The 25604-nt window shown below is 36.0% G+C and overlaps 2 protein-coding genes across 2 annotated transcripts; one reads left to right on the top strand and one right to left on the bottom strand.

Moving 5' to 3' along the window:
- Nucleotides 1-4264: 4264 nt before the first annotated feature.
- LOC114357250 (beta sliding clamp-like) lies at nucleotides 4265-5290 on the top strand. The gene has a single exon (XM_028310772.1). The coding sequence runs from the start codon at nucleotides 4265-4267 to the stop codon at nucleotides 5288-5290; it is 1026 nt and encodes a 341-aa protein (XP_028166573.1).
- A 2227-nt stretch (nucleotides 5291-7517) lies between these two features.
- On the bottom strand, nucleotides 7518-9248 carry LOC114357249 (type 4 fimbrial assembly protein PilB-like). The gene has a single exon (XM_028310771.1). The coding sequence runs from the start codon at nucleotides 9246-9248 to the stop codon at nucleotides 7518-7520; it is 1731 nt and encodes a 576-aa protein (XP_028166572.1).
- Nucleotides 9249-25604: the final 16356 nt, after the last annotated feature.

Genomic DNA, 25604 nt, shown 5'->3' with positions numbered 1-25604 from the left:
TTTCCACAATAAAAAAGACAGCATTAAAGCTGTCTTTTTATTTCTAATTTAAGAATTATTGTGTTTTTTCTTTTGACAGATATTTAAACAATAAGAATGGGAAACCCAAAGCAGCAAGAAGAACTATAGAGTAAAGGCCTTCCATCCATTTAGCGAAAATAGCTTGAAGGTCTAAGTCAACAAGGTTTTTAACTGCTTCTGAAATGTTGGTGTCAGTTCCAATTTACTAAGCGACAGTTTTATAAAATATCAATAAGATACATTCAATATTCTAAAGAACTGTGCGACAAATTTACTAATCAATCTTGCGACAAGCCCAACAATTTACATTCAACTATGCGACATAATTTATGAACAGGATTTGCCAGTTTCGGGATTATATTGAGGGTATTTACCCAAAAAAATCGTAAAGCTGTTTGTTTCCTCCCATTCATTAATACCGCTATATTCACATCTTTGCCATTTATGCAGTTGGAATGGGTAGTCCTTTGGTTTAGAGCCTTTTCTGACGATAAATACATAACAATTTTCAACAGTCTTTTGTTGTTCAGCAACTTCAAAAGCTTTATCTAAGCTCTCTACAGGCAGAAAAATATCAATGTCATTAGCATTGTTTGACTTGGCTTGTACTTCAAATTCCATAATTAATTTCCTTAATCGCAAAGTAGTTTGGAATGTCGCATAGTTATTTAGAACTCACACTAAGGAATAATCCCCGTTAGACCTCTGAGCAACTTGCAATCCAAGTGTATACTTATTTTGATTACTTTTACTTCCTGAGACTGCGTAATCGCTATTGTCTTTGATTGAAAAGGCAACGTAGCTCTTATTCAAACATTTTGAGTGATATTCAGAGATACAATGTTTGAGTTTTACCCCTTCTGCCGACAACCTACTTCGATCAGTAATGGCTTTAAATACACAATTATCTATCGTGATTTCAATGTCATCATTATCAAAATTATGAGAAGAAAATTCAGTCAATATGAAAGGTGGGAAGTTCATAATTCTAGCTTCTTTCATTTAAAATAATATGACTCCAATATACCTAAAAAAACCACCCAATTTAAGCCATAAAACAAGATTGTTCTTAAACAATATTGATCGCTGCATTCAAGCGAGTTGGTTAATCATCATGCAATATATTTAAAAGCACCCCTCACAGGTGTTTTTTCAAACTGTAATATTCTATACTCCACAACAAAGCTTCTTTAATTAATCCATTATGGTGTGACAATGATTAATGCAAACAAACAAAAATTAAAGGCTGAGTTAACCCACAAGATTATTAACATCAACCTGCAAGCATTTTTAAATCCTGATGAGAAAAACCCACCACATCATGATGCTCAAGTGACCATTTACCGAATTAAGCATGATTCCCTCAAAAAGAAGGTTTATGTTGGTGGGTGTAGTAAAAATTTCCCCGCAGATATGTATGATGATAGTTTGTCTTTAGATTTCACCGCCACCCAAATAGATGAATACTTAAAAGAACATCAGCTTATTCTTAATATTCCTAATCAGTCTAAACTCTTTTTATTCTCTTTAAAAAACTCAGATTCATTGGCTTTACCTGAGAGCTTGGGTTTTGAGCTTGCAGAGAAACTGGCGCGGCATGTTTTTTATAATTATGAAAACATAAGCCCTAGTGATTATGCAGATTTCCACAACTATTGATTTTTAAAAAGTTTAACTAAGCCAATTCAAGCAGACTTGATTGTTAGGGTTGGCTAAATTGGTTCGGGTATTGTTTTTTAGATTCTGCAATCAGAAAAATTTCGGCTATTTGCGCTTTTTCCCTTTTCGAACTTTCGTTGTTTTTTCAAAAAAACAGATATCTGTAAAGCCTAGCATCAAATGATATTTTTTTACTGGGTGCTCCACAATAATCGGAAAGACAGAATGCTCCCCTGAAAAAATAACAATTGGGTTTCCCCCTTCACTTCTGGCGTTATTGTTACCTCAAATTTAATATGGTCATACTTATCTGCTGTGTGTGGTAATGACTTACCGGCAATAATTTCAAAAAACCGTTTCATAAATTGATTATTATGCATAGTCATTGCAACTTCTTAATCGAATTAAAAATCTTTTATCATTATTTTGCCTTAAATACCATTTAGGAAAAGTTTTTAGATTAAAATTTGGAAATTATTCAATTCAATTAGGCCTTATATGTTTGAGACGATTCAATTTATACAAGAAAACCCAAATGTCTTTTACATTTTAGTGGGGATGTTTTCACTATTGGTTGGAAGTTTCCTGAATGTGGTGATCCATCGGCTCCCTATTATCTTAAACAACGAATGGCGACAGCAGTGTCATGATTTTTTAAAAATTGAAGTATCGCAAGCCTCTGAAAAAATCACTCTTAATTCACCGGCATCTCATTGCCCTACATGCCACTCGAAAATCAAGTGGTATCAAAATATCCCTGTTTTTAGTTGGGCTATGTTAAGAGGAAAATGTGGCAATTGCAGACATCCCATCAGCATACGCTATCCGCTCATTGAAGTTTTAACATGCTTAGGATCTGTTGGTATTGCCCTAGCCTTTGGATCGTCCATTCAGGCTTTAAGCTTAATTGTATTGTACTGGAGTTGTATCGTTTTGTTCTTTATTGACAACGACCATCAAATTCTACCAGATCGGATCGTCTTCCCATTACTAGGCCTGGGGCTATTCTTAGGGACTCAGAATGTATTTATCAGCGCTGAACAATCTATTTACGGCGCAATAATTGGTTTCCTGTGTTTATGGATTGTATGTGCACTATTTAAGCTGTTTACAGGCAAGGAAGGCATGGGTCAAGGTGACTTTAAATTGTTAGCTGTATTCGGTGCTTGGGGTGGAGCGTTACTACTCCCATATATTATTTTGATGTCATCAATTATTGGATGCATTATTGGAGCGGCACTTTACATTAAGCACAAAGAAAGTCGTCCATTTGCATTTGGCACCGCAATAAGCGTTTCAGGAATTATTATCTTGATATACAACTATATCTAAATATCTAATTAGCGAAAAAATAAAAAGCCTGTAAACAATTACAGGCTTTTTTTACTTTACAGAGGGTTTAATATGAATAGTGAATCACTAATCCAAGATAAAATTTTCGCTTGCATATCGCGAATTGTTAATATATCGAATAAGTTTCAATTAAACAATACAATTACCACTCATTTTTTAATTATCTTTTTAGTTTTTATTTGCATTATCTAACCACCCCACTTCTTTTGCAGTTTGTTGCAAAATAATAACACTATCCAAATTTTCTGGAACCAAAAAATCTCGTTCATTCATTGGAATATACCCACCCATAATTTCGGCTCTTTTTTGCGGATATAGTGGGATTTGTTTTGGATCAGCATAGCCTTCTGGGAATATAGGGCTACCATAATACGGGTCGTATCGGTCTTGAGCGCCGAATAAATGCAAAGATTCATGTGCAATAATCATATTGGTTTGTCGATCATCTTCGGGGTTCGCATGAACATTGACTAAGGCAACACGTCCGCGCTGCAGCGCCGTGGATCGATTTAACGTTGCACGGTCATCATGTGCATAGTTTAGATAAATAACACCATCAACGCCGATATCCTCTTTTTTAAGATTTAACATGGCATAGAGTCGGAATTGTAAAGTCCACTTCAACACACCAAGGATAGTGGATGCCTGTTCTTCGGTAACATCATGCGGTGCATTACTTATAGGGCTTGCCAAAACATAATTTATAGATACGCGCCTACCATAATATTTAGTCGCATAGTCGCTCATATATTTCGAGATTTCATCAAACTGTGACTGTTTTAACCCATTTATGTAAGTCTTCACCTTCTCGCTGTTAGAGGGGTTAACTGGGTGCAGAACAATATAAATGGGTTTATCCCACTTTGGATTCAGATCTAAATAAGTATTGGCACCAAAAAAACTAAAAATAAAAATCAGAATAGAAATCCGCAATTTTTTAAAAATCAATCGCAATGCTTCTGTTTTCTTCCAAAAGGACTTTATAGCTGTCATTCGAATACACTGGGACATTAAAAGTTAAGCTGATTTTACTAACAATTGTAATTTCTATTCCAAATATCATTAAAATAACATCATAAAATTAACGTAAAAGAATCAGGAAGTCAGTATGGAATTTAGAATTGCTAGAGACTATCTAAATGAAGCTTTAAGTTGTCTATCTACTGCAATTGAACGCAAGCATCAAATGAATATTTTAAGCAATGTTAAAGTGGAAATTAATAAAGAAAAAATGACTCTAACAGGTTCAGACTTAGAAATTCAGACCATCGTACAATGTAATCTAACTAATGAATGTATTGTGCCTGGTATTACAACTATTCCATTCCGTAAGCTTTTAGAAATTTGCAAATCCCTGCCGCCTGGTTCTTTGCTAGATATCACCGTTGAAAACAACAGATGTATTTTAACATCAGGCCAGAGTCGGTTCTCTATATCAACGCTTGATGCAACTGACTACCCACTCATGAATAAGTCATCAGCCACACCAATAATTGTGCGCACAAACCAAGGAGATTTGAAACGCAATATTGATAATGTGATGTTCTCTATGGCTGTAGATGACGTGCGATATTATCTAACTGGGGCTTTATTTGATATTAAAGAAAATAGCATAAAGATTGTGACCACAGATGGTCATCGCTTATCTTGCTCGGAGTTTGAATCCAAGTGTGATGACTTCTCCCAAATCAACAGCGAAAAACACATCATTCTTCCACGCAAAGCGGTACATGATTTAAGTAAGCAACTTGATTCTGAGGATAAGCCCATTGAACTACGTATGCATACAGACTTAATGGCCTACAACATCATCATAAATACACCTTCCGGCAACACCCTTCACATAGACAACACAATCTTACTGCTTGATGCTAAATACCCTAATTACAATCGAGTCATACCGAAAGACAGCAACAAGATCGCCGTGATTGATACGGGTTTATTTAAAGATGCAATGCAGCGTGTCGCAATTTTAAGTAATGAAAAATTAAGAATCATTAAACTTACATTTTCTACAAACCTTCTTCGAATTGATACCAATAACAGCGACAAAGAAGAAGCCTTTGAAGAAATTCCGATTAAATACGCAAGCGATGAAGTTTGTATCGGTTTCAATGCACAGTATTTAATTGAAATCATGTCTACACTTAACAATCAATTTGTAGAGATGTACATGAGTGGTGATACAAGTTCAACACTGGTCAAGGCTATCCAAAATGAACACACTTTATATGTCGTAATGCCAGTCAGAGTTTGAATTTTAAGGCTCTACGGGTTATCCAAGGGGTTTAAGTGCTAAAAGAAATCTTATGCTCTAAAGAAATATTTTAATTTAAAAAAAGGTAATGTTATGACAAACCAAAACACAACATCTAATTCAGAAAATGACGATGAATTTTTTAACTCAGAAGAATTTATGCCCGTAGATTTTGTAGAGAGAGATAATATTTGTGAAATATTAGCAAGCGGCGAGACCTATACATTAAATACAGTGGTTGATTGGGTCAAAGAAAACATTGAACGTCTTAATAAAATTTTAGCTTTGGACTCAGCATCTTCAAGTGATGTAATTAAAGCTTATGTATGGGCATATCGTCATGATAACGGGAACACCAAATATATTTCATTAGACCTGCATAATGAAGAACAGAAAAAAAGCTATTCATTTAACTTTTATATTGGTGGAGTGCACTCATTTCATCTGGTAGAACCAACTGTACCTGACTGTGTAGAAGCTCTCCACATGATTGGGCTAATTACTACAGCACTAAAAGTTAATGCTGTTATGGGTTCACATGAGAATGAAATAAATGGATATTGCACATCAAATTTAAATTTGATGAAAGTTAAACAAGAAGCAATTTGAATTTTCTAATAATAATTACAGTACCAATTACTCATAAAGATTCATACTAGAGCGATCTAGTATGAATCACATGTAACAAAAAGAGCATTTAGTTTCATTCATTAAGAATGGCAGTTTAAAACTTATGGCCTTTGGGCTTTGATAACTTGGTTGCAGAAAATTACAACAAAAATAAGGCCGATAAACGAAGCGAAATATAAAATAAACTTATTATCAGGCAAAATACTCTTAGTTTTTGCATCATTCATTTCTTGAATTTTTCTTTTATCATCAGCTTGAATTTTCGAAATATATTGCTGATCAGAACCCGTTAACTTCGATGTTTTATATCCCTTATAAATATTTTCTAGCTCAAAGAACTCATTATTTGTAATCTTGCCATCCTGCATGGCTTGATTGACCTTGGAGTTAAATAGAGACTGAAGTGAGGTGTTTCTTACATCTTCAATCATTGTATTAAGCTCATCATTTCGGGGGGCGCTAATTGACAGTACAGGGTGAGCTAAAATCATCACTCCAATTAATAACGTGACAGAAAACAAAATCAACCCAAGCATAAATGTTAAAAAGTTACCTTTTTGATTTTTGGGACTATTCATGATGCAAACCTTCAACATGGGACGTGTGATGGATGATTAATAAAATTGGAAAGAAATTTAAAAATTAAGTTCCGTGCCAACTCCACCAATATATTATACAATATACGGATTGTCTAATTAACTTTTAAGTAAAGCTGCAATTCCTACCAATTGCAGAAAGCACAAATCACTATTCCATTTAGTTGAATTTTTACAATTGATTACTTTTAATAAAAAAATAGCTAATTTAATTAGCTATTTTTTTAAGATCATTTTTAAATTTTAAAAAATCGAAAATCACTTTTAATTTTTGATTAGCTTTCTACATATTTCACTTTAATTGAAGGTGTCATCATTCTTGCAAATATTTCGATTATAGTGATACTCATTGGAGATACACCTTCACCACTGATTTCGGCTAAACCTTGGTCTTTTAAAATATGGATTTTCCTTTCATAACTTTGATAAAGTTCTGGCTCGCTATAAGAGATAACAGTAGATCTGATATCATCATCAATACAGACTTCATAAAGAGCAACGATAGGATTATCGGTACTCAATTTCTTTGTATCACGGGTAATAACAAAATCATAACCCGATGACAAACTGAGTAAGATGTAAGCCAACATAAATAAATGTGACCGAGAAAATTCAACAATATCGTCTGGTACGGCGCTTAATAATGCTGCAGTGGGATAGAATTTAAACTTATACCCCGCTCCCGAAAGCGTCATATTTTCAGACTCGATATATATCTTTATTAATCGACCACATTCTGTCAGTTGAATAATTACAGCATTCTTTTTTTTGTGTGGACGACTAATTCTGAAAGCAAATGCTGCACCTGCTATCATAATTTCTTCAACGTCAACACGCTTTCGCTGAACAAGACGGTCAGCCTTCAAACCTTGTACAAGCGCATCAATTACCAATGCATTGTCAGAGAATATTAAAGACAAGCTTTTATTTGTAGGGGGGCTAATTCTAAACATTTATTATCCATTGGTTTCGTTTTAAATCTTACTCACGCTGCAAGTCCATTAATTATTAGTTGTAACGCGCATTACTTCTAAAATACTGGTTAAACCAAGCTGAACCTTTTCAAGCCCAGATTGTCGCAAGTTATTAAAACCTAGTTTTTGAGAGACCTCATTTATTTGAGTTGCATTCCCATCCTCAACAATTATTTTTGCTATTTCAGGCGTGATCTTTACCACTTCATATATTCCTACGCGCCCTTTATAGCCTGAATCACATAAGTCACACCCTGTTGTTTTGGCCTTGTATATAGTAAATCCAGTCTCAATCTGCGCATCTGTAAAACCAAGTTCCTGCAAAACATGCTCAGAAATATTCTCATCAATTACTTTACATTTCTGGCATAACTTACGAACAAGACGTTGGGCAATAACAAGGTTTACCGAGGTTGCTAAGTTGTAGCTTGGGATACCCATATTGCGTAAGCGAGATAAGGTTTCCGCCGCACTATTCGTATGTAGCGTGGACATCACCATATGGCCTGTTTGTGCTGCTTTCACAGCAATTTCCGCTGTCTCTAAGTCACGTATTTCACCCACCATGATTACATCGGGATCTTGTCGCAAAAAAGCACGTAAAGCAGTTGCAAATGTCAATCCAGTTTTAATGTTCACACTTACTTGGTTAATGCCATCTAAATTGATTTCAATTGGATCTTCTGCAGTTGAAATATTCACCCCAATTTTATTAAGGTGGTTTAGGCCAGTGTAAAGAGAAACTGTCTTACCCGAACCAGTTGACCCAGTAATTAAAATCATTCCTTGAGGTTGAGCCAAGGCATCCAAGTACATGTCTTTTTGAAGTGCGCTAAAACCAAGCATCTCAATACCCAGTTTAGCTAAGCTCCCATCCAAAATACGCAATACAATTTTTTCACCATGCGCCGTGGGTAAAGTATTCATACGAAAATCAATATATTTGGTATCTGTCACAGCCAAGCGTATGCGACCGTCTTGTGGCAATCGTTTTTCAGAAATGTCTAAACCCGCCCATACCTTTAATCTTGATGTGATGCGTGGAGCAATTTCGGGAGGAAGACTAGAAACTTCCTGCAATACACCATCCACACGAAAACGGATTCGATAATGTTTTTCAAATGGTTCAAAATGCAAATCTGATGCTTTTTCTCGCACGGCATCACGCAGAGTTTTATTTAAAAAATTAATTAATGGTGTGTTGTTTTCAGGATCATCTACCTCCTGTTTTTGTTGTCTATTCTCTAATACAGTTCCATCATCGACCATTTTTTTAATTAGGTCTTCTTTTGTTATCCCATTAATTTCATAAGTGGAAAAGTTTAGCCCAATGAAGTCCATTAGCTTGGCGTGATCTGAAATAACAATCTCAGTCTTCAATCCAGTATAGCTGCCGACCGCCTCAACTTCTTGAACGTTTTGCGGGTTGCTAATCGCACAAACAATTGTATCATTCCCCTTTACGTATAACGGCAGCACGCCCGTTTGCGCCACACTACGCTCATCAATAATTGAACGTGGTATGGTTTGCGGATCGTAGGTATCCCAGTTAAATAAAGGGTATTTAAATGTATGAGCAAGAATTTTTGCAATTTCAGAAGTTGGAACGATCTCCGTTTTTAACAAGTAAGCACAGAAGTCCATTTCTTCTTCTTGGCATTTTTCTGAGATACTTGCCGCTTGTTCTTCTGTTAATAATTCTTGCTTAATAAATTCGGTAAAAAAGGAGTTATATCTTCTTTGCGCGACCAGGGACATGCGGAGCTTCCAAATTCGGGACTGAATATTTTAGTCAATAATAGCAACATCAATAAAACTATTTGCAAATAAAGCCATTAATTGCTCAAATTTATCACTTAATGGCCTTATTTCGCTCAAATGTAAATCGTTTAAGTACTGGACTATTCGGAATTGAGTGAATCATGATTCTTGTTGCTCGCCCAACAATTAAGTCTTCCCCTACCAAGCCCCATTCACGACTATCACTACTATCGTTGCGATTATCGCCCATAAAGAAATAATACCCTTCGGGAATAGTAATAGATAAATCATGCTTTCTTCGAGTTTCATCATCGATAAGAACACCATCTTTTTTATTTGTATTTTGTCTAATTAATAAAAAGGATGAATTATTATTGAAGTATTCGGAATCTTTTTTCATCCCCCTGCGGATTAAATAAGTATTTCCATTTATTGTTTCATATGTATATCGATGGTTAAGATCATATGGTATGTCATTTCCGCGAGCATCTGAACGATGTACCTTAACCCCATTTATATATAAATCATCTTCTACGAATCTTAACGTATCACCACCTTTCCCTATAAGTCGCTTAATAAAAAAGGTATTCGTATCTAATGGATATTGAAAAACATATACTTTTCCGCGTTCTAATTCATGCAGTTTAATTAAATTTTGATTTGTGAAAGGAAATTTCAACGCATAACTAGTTTTATTAACTAAAAGGTAATCACCTTGTGTTAATTGGGGATACATTGATTCTGATGGAATTGAGAAAGGTTGAATTACGTATGTCCGAATAACCATAATTACTATAAGGACTGGTAAAGCTTCATAGAATATCTGCAGGAACCAAGGACGGTATTCATTTTTAGAGTAGAGCCTACCATTCAAATAGACTCTATCAAACAAGACAACAGCACAACAAAGACACATTAAGAATAAAAATAAATACCCTATCAGAATTGTTGTGATGCCATTAAACATAGATTGCCAGAATATTAAATACTTTGATCTCGCATTTTAGCAATAATTAAGTTTGTTTTGTTGACCGTTGTGACTTGAATTTCATTTAATGATTCAAGTTTCAATTCCAATTTAGAGAAAAGAGTATTAATTTGCAATTCCGTTTTTGGTTGATTTGAGGAAATATTGAGTTTAACAAAATTAATGATATTACCTTGATCTTTTTCATTTGTAATATTCACAACATTGCCAATTTCATTATATTTCCTCTTTAAAGTCACAAGATCCCTATGCAAAGTAACGAGTCGTGTTTCAAGCTCCTTATTGCTTCGGCGCATAAAGCCAAAATAATCATTGCAATTACGGGCATTGTACTGATCTACAACCTTTTCACTATGATCTACCTGCAATCTTAGCGTATTAAGATCAGTTTGATATATTTCGGCTAAACGAAGCAACCGGTGTAATTGCGATTGCAACGTATAAAGGCTATCAATACCATTAAGAGGGATGTTATTTGGAACACTCATAATCTATCCTAGAAAATAAAGATTTTGATCACTCCTTGGGTAGAGCGAATACACCTCCAAGGCGCTTTATTTCGTAGTAATAACTATCAGGGTAAAAACTAGCAGCATTACTGAAATCTACTCCCGTGACTACGAATTTATAAGCTAAAGAACGCCCCTGAGCATCAACCTGATCCGGGTCTGTGGAGTCAAACTTTAAATTAAATATATCACTTTTCTTGGAAGGAACTATGATGTATTTGTTTATGTCGTATTCTGTTAGGTACTGGCCTGTGTTTGAATCAACCAGGTAGGCCTTTCCGTATATTTTATTTATATTGAATCCACTATTATTGGTAATGGTAAAAGGGACAAATTCACCTATTTTTTCTGATGCACTAACCGAAATTATCTGATTTGTTTTTTCAGTGTAGTATTTACGCATAAATGCATCGTAATCGTCTAACGTACGTAGACCTACTGTGTTAACTGTACTTTTTTTAAGAATATCACTAATTTTAACTTTACCATCTGGCACTCCTTTTGGATCAAGTTTATTTTCAATATTAGCTGCATGCCAAAAAGCATAGACCTTCCCCTGCTCGCTCATGGGAAGCAAATCAATAACATGTTTTGCAGCTAAAAATTCGTGGTTATAGGCCATTTTATAAATGCTATAAGAGAGCTGATATTTTCCGACAGCCACACTCAAATCTTGCGGAACAACTGAAATATTTTTCACATACCCACCCGAATTTAAGGATGCATGTTCAAGAATAATCTCAGCATTAGCCGCTGTAGACGCAATAGCCATGATTGCTAAAATTACTTTTTTCATCAGTTAAATTCCCAAAATTTGCTTAACAGTTTGTTCAGTTGGATATGTAGAGTTGCTTTCGAACCAATTCATTAATATGTTTACATCACGACTGTTCAAACGTTGATTGTAGTAGCGAATAATTGCATCAACATCTGATTGTGATTGGATTGTTTGGTTCAAGAAATCAAAGTACTGCTCTTCTTTTATGGCTTCATCTACAGTTATGTTTTTTACTGATGGCATGCCCTGGTTAAATGCCAACATGCGTTGACAATACAGGCCATATAAAGTTCCCGCACTCTTATCCTGGTATAGATAGGATGAAAGAGCATCTTTAGTCGCCATCAACTCAATAGGTGCTTTAAAGCCATTTGCAATACGTTTGTATGTAACCTTAATATTACGCAAATCTGACGGCATATATCTTCGCTCGAAGACCGGGTAATTAAACCGCTTGTCACCTGCAGAAGCGTTTATCTGTACATAGTAGACATCTGGGTCAATGTTGCGTTTAGTTATTGGTAAGATTTGACTGTTATTAGATTGAACTGAGTCAAAATCATTAAATATTGTGCTTAAAGATGTTTCTGGCTTAGCAAATGCCGAATGACTCATTGCCATTAACAAAATACTCAGCGCAAATGGTTTTTTGTTCTTTTCAATAGCCATTGTTTGCTCGAACTATAAATAACTACAAGGATATTAGCACAAGCATATTTTGCACATGCAAATGTACGTCCATTTAGCCTATATTTAGAAAACCTATTTTTCACTATGCTATATTTAACTCATCTAACAACACTGAAACGTACAAACATGTTTAGTATCATAGACAAAGGCAATGAACTTGTAATCAAAAACCCACAGTTCGGTATTGATTCCTCTCTACCTTATCAAGTTGTTTCTTCGCCCAAAATTGTATTAGCCCTAGGCGAAAACTCCGTATACGATAACTTCACAACAAAATACACAAACAAAAAATCCTTATCATTTTTTGGTAATTTATTACTTTCATCTATCAAAGACAAAAATGGTGACGTAGATGTCGAAATTTATCACTTGGCAGGCAATAATGCTTATTTGATTAGTTACGATAATGGCGAATACGTCACTGTTAGTCGTTCTTTTAAGTTAAGCCTCGATTATGCTGCTTCGCTAGGATTTGACCTCATCAAAGTCATAAAAGAAGATAAAAGCACCACCCATACTTTCGATGGTTCATTAATTATTAATAATGACTTCACAAACAAAAGTATAGATCCTGCTGAAATTAATTCCGAAGACTATATGTTGCTGAACTTGGACTTACACAATTCAGATAAAGAAGTCGTTATCAATCTAATTATCACGGCGCGAGAATATTCAAAAGACACCACTAGTATGTTTTACAGTGAATATACTGGCTTTGCACCAAATATTGGCAATTTCAAACAAGTGGCCGTTAAGCCAAACTTAGATCGGTATCCTGACGATTTTCCCCAAGCAGAGCTTGACCGTCTGGTGGTATTCACAGATTTAATTAATGATAATGCGCAAACAGTCCTTTGCCCTCATATCATGCAGCTAGAAGATTACAATGGCTTAATTAGCCATGCTCAACGTAATGAACTAATCAACTTTTCATATACCGGACTTCACAATAATGGCTGTACGGTTCAAGTTGATATGGAACTACTATCAGAAGATGAAAATACACCATCATATAAAGCACGTGTTGTTCGTTTGGTACTAATGCCACAAATGCACCCTATTATGAATGTATAACTTTTCATTTCATTAATAAAAAAAGCCACTTCAAAGTGGCTTTTTTATAATGAAAATGCTTTCAACTGTCAGTTCCAATTTACTAAGCGACAGTTTTATAAAATATCAATAACATACATTCAATATTACAAAGAACTGTGCGACAAATTTACTAATCAATGTTGCGACAAGCCCAACAATTTACATTCAACTATGCGACAAAATTTATAAACAGGATTTACCAGTTTCGGGATCATATTGAGGGTATTTACCCAAAAAAATCGTAAAGCTGTTTGTTTCCTCCCATTCATTAATGCCGCTATATTCACATCTCTGCCATTTATGCAGTTGGAATGGGTAGTCGTTTGGTTTAGAGCCTTTTCTGACGATAAATACATAACAATTTTCAACAGTCTTTTGTTGTTCAGCAACTTCAAAAGCTTTATCCAAGCTCTCTACAGGCAGAAAAATATCAATGTCATTAGCATTATTTGTCTTGGCTTGTACTTCAAATTCCATAATTAATTTCCTAAATCGCACAGTTGTTTGGAATGTCGCATAGTTATTTAGAACTCACATCAACCCAGGCCATGCTTTTCTAAACGATAACGCATAGATCGCAAACTCAATTTAAGCGTTTTCGCGGCCTCAGTTTTATTGTTTTTATTTTGAGTCATTATCTGAGACAGAATATTTCTCTCAATACTATCTATATAATTTTCCAAGCCGCCTTCCAACAAAGCAGAGAGTTCTAATTCATTCAAAATTGCCTCATTTTTCTGCAGCAATGGTTTATTAAATGACTTTTGATTAGACTCAATTCTATCGAAGTCCGCAAGCGTAATTTGAGGATGATCAGAAAAGGTTACTGCGCGTTCAATAACATTTTGCAACTCACGAATATTGCCTTTAAATGGCTGATTCAGCAACCAAAGTTTAGCTTCTTCTGTGAATTGCTTACGCGGTAAAGACCAGTTGTCATAATGTTTGTTTTTAATTGATTCAGCTAATAATAAAATATCCGCACCTCTTTCACGCAAAGGTGGAATATTTATCGCCATTACATATAATCGGAAAAATAAATCTTCTCGAAACTTACCTTCCTCAATCATGTTCTGTAAGTTTTGATGAGTGGCTGTAATTAAACGAAAATCAACAGACAACTCTTCTTCACTTCCAATAGGCCGGATCTTCTTTTCCTGCAAAACACGAAGCAATTTAACTTGCATCATCAATGGAAGCTCGGCAATTTCATCCAAGAAGAGCGTGCCACCATGTGCTAATTGTATGAGACCTACTTTGTCACTAGTGGCACCAGTAAAGGCACCTTTTTTATACCCAAACAGTTCGCTCTCTAACAAATCTTGAGGTACAGCACCACAATTAATAGGAACGAAAGCACCTTTATTTCGATTGCTGAGCTTATGAATGGTATTGGCGATAAGCTCTTTACCAACACCAGATTCACCATATAAATAAACTGGGGCTTGACCTTGGGCAAGTTTAGTAATATTGGCCTTCAACTCAACCATTTTAACTGAATCGCCAAGAATATTTTCACTAACAAGGCCGTTCAAAAAACTATCACTATTTTCGCGCTTGTGAACACTCTTATCAAGAATTGATATTAGCTGTTCTTGCGGAATAGGTTTGCTTAGAAAATCGAAAGCACCTTCTTTTAATGCCTCAACGGAAGCTTTTTCACTTCCATATGCAGTTAACACGATGACAGGTGTATCAGGATGATTTGCATAGACATATTTGACAATATCCAATCCTGAACCACCCACACCTAAATTTAGGTCAGTTAAAATGGATGAATATTTATTTTCTTTTAATTTGACAATGGCCTCTCCAACAGAATGGCAGTAATCACACGTATATCCTAATTTTTGTATATTCATCTGCATCAATACGCATAATTGAACTTCATCATCAATTAGTAAAACTCTAGGTGGCATTATGGGGAGACTCCGAATACAATTCTAAACACAGATTTGTCATTAATGTACTCATAAGATATTTGTGACTTATTTAAATCACAAAGCATTTTCGACATGTACAAACCCAGTCCATTTCCTTTATATGAAGTTGTAAAAAACGGATCAAACAATTTAACTTGATCAGCCTCAGAAATTTTATTTCCGTAGTTTCTGACTTCTAAGGCCAATTGCATTTCATTGTAATCTAGTAATTCAATTTCAATATCACCAAAGGACGCATCGTTATAGCGATCCGCGTTCTGCAACAGGTTTGCTACTACTTGGCTCAAGTGCATATTATCAAAAACCAATTTTTTTTTAGTATTTATGCTGATTTTGACGTTATTTTTAAGTCTTGATATCAGATCTGCTAATTCAAGGGCATTAAAACCCTCAAAATCTATCTCTACACTGTTTGCAGATTTGGACTTTGCCAAATCAAGGGTCGAAGTAATGATGTTGTTTATACGCTCACATTGCATACCAATAACACCCTTCAACATAGGCAACTGCTCTTGATCCGTTCTGCCTAGTAATTCATTTGCTTGTGTAATTGAAGCAAGAGGATTTCTAATTTCATGGGCAATTGATGCCGCTAAATGACCTAGTTGCATCAGATTTGCTTGTTGGATTTTTTGTTTTATATGATCTATTGGCTCTATGAAATAATAATTAAAGGATTTGCCGCTCAATAGGATGCTATTCGAGGTAACAATATACTCAATACCATTGCTTTGGATGCAACCAGATTTACCATTAAGTTCATTCGATGCTATTTGTAGAATTTCTATTAGAGAATTATGCTTACCTACACCAAGCTGCATATTCTTAATTATCATTTCAGCAGCCGCATTTTTCATCATCATTTTATTTTTTTCATCAAATAATATGAAACCAGATTTGATTTCTTGCAATAAAGCCGCACTAACGTCTTTTAAAACATATATCTCGTCTACTGCTGTTTCATTGATTGCCTCTAGGTTTTTAAGCATATTTGTAAGCACATTTGCAAAAAAAGAAACGACAATAAATAAAATGGTAATAATCACAATATTAAAGGTAAGCGCCAAGCTATCAAACATAGCCCCTAACAGAGGTATATAAATAACGCTCAGAATTGAAATAAGCGTAAAATAAAGGGCTTTTTGTTTTTCATGCACTAAGTTTATGATGAAAATATTAACAACCAATAAGAGCGTAATATGAACTTGATTGATCCCAAAGAAGAGGATCACAAAAGCCATAAAAATCACATCCATGCTACTTAAAAGTAAAATTTGAATATCTTTTTTTTTGTTGTAGAAAGACAGAGAAATAAACTGAATTAAAGCTGTAATTAAATAACTACAAAGAACAATATTGGCCGCAGAATCCCATATATGTACCGAGGAAGTATTTTGCAGAAATGAAGGCACCAGGGCAAATGCAATCATCAGCCTGAATGCAGCATACCAAAGTAATAAACGTTTTTTTACTGACTGCATATGAAAAACTTCTGAATATTTTATGAAAAATGACTTTAATAAATATTTGAATTTAATTTGACAAGGGAAGTGCCGTGAACACTTCCCTACTGTTTATAAAATTGTCTTAATTTGACGAGTACATAACATCTACTAGGCGTACCCACGAAGGCACATCTACAACGGAACCCGTGCGTACGACATTCACCCAGTTCCAGAATTTCACTTGATCTGCATCATTTAGTCGAGATGTAATGTACAGATAAGAGTCTGTTGCTGTATTAACATTCATTACCGATGGGATGCTGATTGTAGATATTTTGAAAGACAGCTCGTTAATAATTGCATCCTTAACACTTAAGGAGCCGGTATGACCATTATTCAATGTCATCGCACGCTTGATAAAGTTACTGAAAACTTTTGCATAGTGAGGGTGGTACATTAAGTATTCTTCCACACGTTGACGATCTTGTTGAGTTACAAACAAACTTAGTGAATCACCATTGAGTTTTGCTATTGGCGCTAGACGTATATCTCCAATTTCTTGAGGAATTGGTGTCAACTGGCTTAAATTGTACTGATATTTTTCATCAAATGCTTTTACCTGCGCATCTGTCGCTCTGAAACCTAGTGCCTGTACCTTTGGTGAGTTTTGAGGAATCGCATAGCCTGTCACAATAGATGATGTTGCTCTTTGTAAAGCTGTTGTGCCTTGCGAGTATTGTTGAGGCGAAGGAAGACTTTTTGATGAATCAAACATGTTGTGTTGTGCAGCTTGTTTACTTAGCTTCTCCGCTACCGATTTACGTGCAAGCTCCTCTGCGTCTACATTGTAATTTGTAGATGCTTGATGAGGTTGAATCGGCTGCTGCGCAATATATTGTGGCGATTGTTGTTTACCTGCAACAACTTGCGTTTGTTTTTTATTTTTAGCCGCTAAAGCAGCTCGCTCAGCTTCAATTTGCGCCTTGCGATCTGCATCAGCTTGAAGTTTTGCTTGTCGTTCCTTTTCAAGCTTGGACTTTCGTTCAGCATCCGCCTGTGCTTTAGCCAGTCGTTCTGCTTCAAGCTTTTCGGCACGCGCAGCGTCCGCCTGCATTTTAGCTTTAGCAGCAGCTTCTTGCTCCGCAGCTTCTTTTATTTTTCGTGCATTCTCTGCCTCTGCCTTCTGCTTCGCTTCCAGTTCTAACTTTTTAGCAAGTTCGTTCATCCGCTCCATTTCGGCCTGCTGTTTTGCCATTTTTTCAGCTTGTATCTTTGCCTGTCGTTCTGCTTCTGCTTGTGCTCTCGCTTGATTTTCAGCCTCAATCTGAGCCTTACGCTCTTGTTCCGCTTTTATACGAGCTTGGCGTTCAGCCTCAATCCGAGCCTTACGCTCTTCTGCTGCCTTTAGTTTTGCAGCGGTTTCCGCTTCTTGTTTTATTTTTTGAGCTAACGCGGCCTGCTCCTTTGCAGCTTTGGCCATTTCATTTGCTTGTTTTAGTTTTTCTTGATATTCAGCTTGGTAGTCACGGTTTTCCACCTGCTTCACCTGAGCTGTATTGATTTGCAATGGTGTTTCTATGGCTTTAGCCACTGCAGTTACCACTGATGGTTTTACAGGCGGTTTTGGTTGTGCTTTTGGTTGTGCTTTTGGCGCTTCATCAAAGGTTAATACCGTTTCTTCTTCTGGTAAAACTAGAGATGCCGCATTGGTATTACCCGCCGCCAATAATATACATGTTGTCAAAAGCTTAATTGAGAATTGATTTTTCATAATAGTCTTCTTAATTAACGGGGGTGTCTTATAATTACAAATACTATCAATACCATTGACGTTTCACAAATAAGTATTTAATTGAGCATTTGCACTGTGCATAAAATTCTTACAATAGTAAATTACAAACTAATTTTTCATCTTGAGCCTTTCTTCATCAATTTGCTTTACAAGTAATTCTCGTACTTCCTTTCTTTTACTTGGGTCTATCAATTCATAACCAACATCATCAAAAGCCTTTAGATTTTCAACCGCTTTTTCATATCCATTAAGTTTTTGAGCTGTAGGCAATGGAGTTTTAACCTGAATGGAAATATTGGATGCATACTCATTCAATGCATTATTTAAAGAATAGTATTCGGAATATGTAATAACTTTGTCAGAAAATGCACGTTCATATTGTTTTTTAACTTCCGCCCCATCGGGGATCAACATTACTCTGGCAGAAATATCAGCAAAGTTTTTTGGTGAAATCTCTTTTTTAAAATGCTCTTTAGACATGTATATGAAAAAGAATACAGCCAAAATAATTATTGCAAAAAAAACAAGCAAGAGATTTGCAAGAAAAACCTTCTTTTTATGATGCTTAAGCATAGAAACCAAACCAGTATGGACGTTTGTTGCGGATTATGCCTCATGTACTCAAAAAAGTTCCAAATATGAATATTTTTTGATGAAAATGATAATATCTCTAAATAAATCTCATGATTCTGGAATGGATTACCGTGAACAAGCTGACACCTTATAAGATTTTGGAAGAAATTATCCCTCAAAAGCAGGTTAGCGACACACGCCTAGTTGAAGACAAACAGTTCTATACAAGGTTGCAAAGTAGAATAAATGAGCGCACTACGAATCATGAAAACTCTAATCAAGTAAAGGCTTTTGATATAATTGAAATACTTGATAAGTATTCACTCATGAAAGATATACTTTGGGCTTGTGAAGAACAGGCTATTATCCGTGAAAAACACCTAGACTTATTAGAGATAAAAGATCACGATGCTATCGCCTCTTTAAAATTGAGTCGCGACCAAATATTCAACAAAATGCAAATGATTGATTTGCATTCAAGTCAGTATGTTAAGCGCCGTGACTTCATGCCACTCCTTTGCAGCAACTATGAAAACCACACTGCAAATGCTTTCTTTGCCGATTTCAGCTTATGGTTCTTAGGTGATGATTTCAGAGAGATAAATGAAAGTCGGTATCAATATAAAAAAATCATATTAACTGAAAATGAATTTAATACAGTTCGAAAGCTGTACTTCTCAGCAGACACACCTGATACTTTTGTGAATTCGATTGGAAATCTTGTAAATGTAGATGCTTCCAGAGTGGCTGTTTGTAGATTTGAGGCCAAATACACTGGGTTTATCTTTGCACATAAAAAAGATATATCCATCTCACACAAATTGCTTGAATATAGCCGTAATTTTCCTGACAGCCTTACGAAGCTCGAAAGCGAATTACATGACAATATCTTAGTTTTGAATCTTATGAAAAATGATATACTCAAGACGGATATCATAAACAACTTTGATGTATGGGTAGATATAAATACTTTAGTAATTTATGCAAAAACTGATCTTTTCCCACTGAATTTGAATTCAGATATAAATTTTCCAAAACATTACAATATTGATTACGCATATTTCACATTTTTTGATTACAGTTACATTGCTAATAAAATAGAAAAATCAGAATTGCGAGAACTCATTCTCAAAGAAAATCCTTTCCAAAATCCACGTGAATTTTATTTGTATGACGGGTCAGAATTTATCAACAATGGGCTAACTTACATTGAATCGCATTGCAATATTTTATTGATTCAATACACTATTACTGAGTATGTGAGTCACCTAATTGTTTTTGATATTGTGAATCGTGAAATACTAAACGACATTGACTTTGCTAACTCTGATAAAGATACATACATAAAATTATATAATGAAACGCTTTCTTTGTTAGAATTAGATGTAATTGATAACTGATGATGAACAAATGTTTTTAGCTATTGGTATTTGTGCTTTACTCTTAATATTTGCTCTAGCAATCTCTTCATCTTCTAAAAAAGATGAAAAGATTGAGCAAGAAGAGACGAATATTAATGATGCTGAAAAGCAAGATTCAATCCCTGCAGTCAAAGTCCTGCCTAAAGAATTATTATCTCAATATGAGCGAATAATGCACCAAATGCTTCGCGAAGCTTTACCAGAAAATTACATTATTCAATGCCAGGTAAGTTTTAACGCCTTTCTAAAATGTAGTGATATAGGACTACGCAATACATTTAATAGAAAGAATTGTGACTACCTCATCGTAAATGAATACTTCTTACCAATTTGCGTGGTAGAGCTTGACGATAGATCGCACAAGTATTCAGCTAAAAAGGATAAGCAGCGTGATGAGTTATTGAAGCAAGCACACATTACTACGGTGCGATTTAATAACCTGCCAAATAGTATAAACGAAATTAAAAGCAGGATATATCCAATACTAGAAGTATATGAAACTTCTAAATTGCTAGAAAATACATATACAACATTGCCAAAACAGTAAATAGTTTTGCTTTTACAAATTAAAAATAGGATTATTTATGAGCGATATTTCACATTTATCATTAAGGGAAGCGCCCTTTAACCAAGCTGTAATTAACAAAGCAATGGAATGGCTGATTGTAGGAAATAAAGGGCTTTCGAGTACCGCTCTTTTGTCAAACATTTTAAGCAATGGAAAAACAGGAGCCATTGATTCAGTAAATGCTACTTTTCATCCACACGATCCCGCTGATTTAAGACGCTGCATTGGTCTTTTGGATTTTATTCCTGAATTGAGGCCACATTTGCATATTATGCGTGATGTCTCAACTGAATGGGCTGCTCTAGTAGATCAATGGGAAACACTAGAAAACTCACTTAAAAACGAAATTAAGTCTAGCCCCCATCGTGCACCTATGACGTACGATTTAATGAAGCAAATAATTAAAACCAAACTTCCAAAATAAACCCAACCTTTTGCAATCGCATAGATACAATGCATTAGGTTGGGGATATTGCCATTATTGAGCTTATTGTTCTGTTCCGGCTCCGTCTACTACTTGAGCTACCTGCGTAGTTTGATTCTCCACTTGTGTATCTTCGGCCTTTTGATCTTTATTTGTTGCTTCTGTTTGTGAGGCAGTTTCAACATTTGGTTGTGCTGCTGTTGCAACTTGTTCACCTGTTTTCATTGGCGGTGGTGTTACCGTCACTTGGTTTGGCATTTCTAAATGACCAATTGGCTTTACCATTAGAGTAAAGGAATAGTTGACTGATGGAGTGAATGAACTATAACTGCGTTGGAAGGCGCGAATTACATCTGTAGGTCGTGCGGTTGTAATTTGTTGGCAGATATAAAAATCTGACTTACGTGGCTCACAATCAAGTTTATATCCGGCTGTAGGAGCATTAGGGTCAGCATCAACCTGAAAGAACAGGCTATATTTCAACTCTGGGTTCTCACGGAAATTGACTAAAAACTTTAATATTTCAATCCCAGGGTTTTTTGTTACTACATCCATGCAGTACACCCCATCCGTACCACATTGATCTGTAATAAAGTCATTCATCAAATCGTATTTTGGGGATTCCAACTCTTTGATTTTGACTGACATAGCACGTGCTTGCTGTGTTACAGCAGAAGTCTTACTTTTCTGCCCCACAAACAAAAAGAAAAGTATAACAGCCACTACACCCAACCCGATTGCAGCATACATATACATCTTTTGGTTGTTGGCAGGAGCATTGACCTCTGGTGTTTTAGAAACCTGGCTGATTGTTGATTTTTTAAGGGGTTTTCGTTCAAACATTTTTTATCCTTACTTGAATGAAATTTTAACGCCATTAGGTGAATGGATTGTCTTGGAATCCGAGCGACTAGTTTTGGTTCGAGAGCCTTTTTTCTTTTCTAAATATTGCTCTTTCTTCACTTCATACTGTTCACGGTCTGGCTTACCATCCAAATCTTCCATAAAAGTATCACACGAATAGTATGTGCATCTCCAAAAAGTAGCGCCTTTCCTGCTCTCAAAACTATACAATGCTCCTAATTTGCACTCTGGGCATTTTTCTGAGTATTTAACCTGAGCATCGGTAATATTTGGTTTGTCACCTAACAAGTTGTCAAAAGACCAACCACATTTTTTATTACTACACTTCCAATACAACGCACCATCAGTTTTACTCTCCCGACAGTTGATGTACTTTTTACAGTTAGGGCATTTATGTTCGCGAGATTTCTGATACAACTCATAATTAGGTGAACCATCCTTGTCGCTATACATCGCATCACATTGAGGATTCTCAATAGTGTTGCCAGTGCATGACCAAAAGGTGAATTGCTCAGGAGTATCCTTTTTCCCCAGTCGCATAACAACAGGGCGATTACATGCTAAACATCGAAACTTTGAACGGTGGATATACTGTTGAATGTCTGGTTTTGGCGGATTACTTCCCTCAATTAAATTATATTTTGCGCGGCAAGGATTTTTTTCGTCACGTGCATTGCTGCAGATAAAGTTTTCGTAGGGTTTCCCATTATATGCACCCTTCCGATAAATTAAATTTGCTGAGCAATCGTGGCACTTATAATCAGTGGTTTCATTAATTTGACGCACTGATGGTTTATTGTTTTCATCGGCGTATCGACTGTTGCATTCTTTATCGCTACAGCGCCAATAAACAGATTTTCCATTATCTTGTCGTAGCACCAAGCTGCCACATATCTCACACTTATGTTGTGGCAATTTAGCTAAAATTACATTAGTAAAGTCAGAAATTTCTTGGTTGGTTTGATCCCAAAAGCGCTTGGCTACGGGGAACCAGTCTAAGCCGGAGGCAATATCATCAAGCAATGTTTCCATATTGGCTGTAAATTCGATATCAATGAAAGAAAAATGATGTTCTGTTTCATCAATGATCTTCATGCCCCGGTCAGTCACATGGATACGATCTTTAACATAGCTAATATAATCGCGATCTTTCAAAGTCTCGACTATTGTTGCAAATGTTGACGGCCGGCCAATGCCCAATGCTTCAATTTTAAGAATAAGAGCTGCCGCAGTATATCGTTTTGGAGGCGCAGTCTTTTTACGTTTAAGTTGGCAAGTGCTCACTTCAATTATGTCACCAACCTTAACAGTTGCCGGAATTGGATTGCTTAGCACCTCATCTTCATCATCATCTAATTCAGAGAAGCTGCTTTTTTGGGTTAAGCACAACCACCCCTCATCAACCAATTTACGCCCACTGGCCTTGAATACTGCAACCTTACCTTGTCGTTGTCCATTAATAGTAACTTGAACATCTTGCTCAAGAAGAACCTCTTTAGTGCTGTATTGAGCAGGTTTTAATTGGCTTGCAACTGCCCGATTCCAAATCAAAGAATAAAGTTTTTGTAATTCTGAACCCTCTTCTGCTACTGAGAGAACATCAAATGAGGTCGGACGAATTGCTTCATGGGCTTGTTGCGCACCACCTTTAACCTTAAAGAGACGTGGATTGCTTTCAATTGGAAGATCGGTTTTAGCTGCATACTTACTTAAGGCAACAAATGCATCTACGGATAAATTTGGGTTATCTGTACGCATGTAAGTGATAGCACCGGCTTCATAAAGCTTTTGAGCCAGCATCATAGTCTTTTTAGGATTGAACTTTAGGTTCTTTTGTGCAGCACTTTGCAATGTTGAAGTAATAAATGGAGCGGATGGCGATAACGTTGTTGAGCCTGGTTCAACGGACGTAACTCGTAGCGTTTTAACTTTCGAAACCTCAGTAGAGCTTGCTTCGTCTGTCCAATACTGCTGATCTGTGCCTTTCATCCAAAGACCCACATCCCAAGTGGCTGACCACGGCGCGGAAATATCCGAACCCAACATGTAGGCCTCAACACCAAAATGGTCAATTGATTTAAAGTCCCTTATTCGACGCTCAAGCTCTACCAATAAAAGAAGAACAACAGTTTGTACACGACCCATTGAACTTTCAGGTACAACGTATTTTCGCGTTAAAGGGGAAACTAACCAACCAATCATTCGATCCAAAATACGGCGAACTTCTTGCGAATCAACTAATTTCTCATCAATTTTACGCGGACTGTCAAATGCGACCTTTAAGGCTTCTTTGGTGATCTCGTTAAAAGTTACACGATCAGGATTGCGGAGATTGAGAATTCGGCGTAAATGCGCGGCAATTGCTTCGCCTTCGCGGTCACTATCTGTCGCAAGAACAACGCTATCCGAACGGCGAACATCATTGATCAAGTCCTGAACAAGCTTCTGTTTAGTCTCCATGACTTCATACTCACCTTGGAAGGTAGAGGTATTAAATCCAAGCCCTTTTTTGGATAAGTCACAGACATGCCCCACACTTGAGACAACCTTATATGTTTTTGGATACAGTGCATCTAAGTATGCTTGAATACTGGCACGTTTACCCGGTGATTCTACAATTACGAGAGATGTCATATATTTCCTTAGTATTATTCGCGGAATGCTCAAGATGTGAAAAAGAATACTATAAACGTTGCTTATTTTTATTTTTAAACATGAAATCAGTTAAAATTCGCATTACAACGACTTAAATATTTAATTAGCGATTGATATGTCAGAACAGAAGAATAGTTTAGCGTTACCGATAATACTTCTTGGTGTTAATTTATTCGCATTCCCAAACCCTGAATCTTCATCATTCACAGCTACCATTTACCATTTATTAAATGGCATGCGTAAAGCATTTAATAATTACGCATGTGATATCTATACGGAAAATAATAGTGAATCAGATTATCCATTTTCCGTGACCATTCACCGAGCAAATGTCTACGGTGAAGCCGTGGCCTTCAATAATGGAAAAGTTACCTACCCTCTACTTGAGCAAGCGGTTATAGATTTTTTGAACGAATCAATTATCCGCATTACCGCATTAGATGATCAAAACAATTCTCCTAAAATTAATCTTGAACAAATTCAAGTAGTAGACCATTCGATTCAGCGTGCAAACCGCATTCTAACAACCCAACGGCAAGCTGAATCATTGAGTGCTGCAATCGAGCAGGAAGCGCATTACTACAATAAAGAAGCATTCTATATGGGTC

This window comes from Ostrinia furnacalis, unplaced genomic scaffold, assembly GCF_004193835.3.
Source record: "Ostrinia furnacalis isolate ACB-3 unplaced genomic scaffold, ASM419383v2 OfSCF3086, whole genome shotgun sequence".
NCBI lineage: Eukaryota > Metazoa > Arthropoda > Insecta > Lepidoptera > Crambidae > Ostrinia > Ostrinia furnacalis.
The sequence above is the reverse complement of the archived record's forward strand: the minus strand, read 5'-3'. Positions and strand labels throughout refer to the sequence as shown.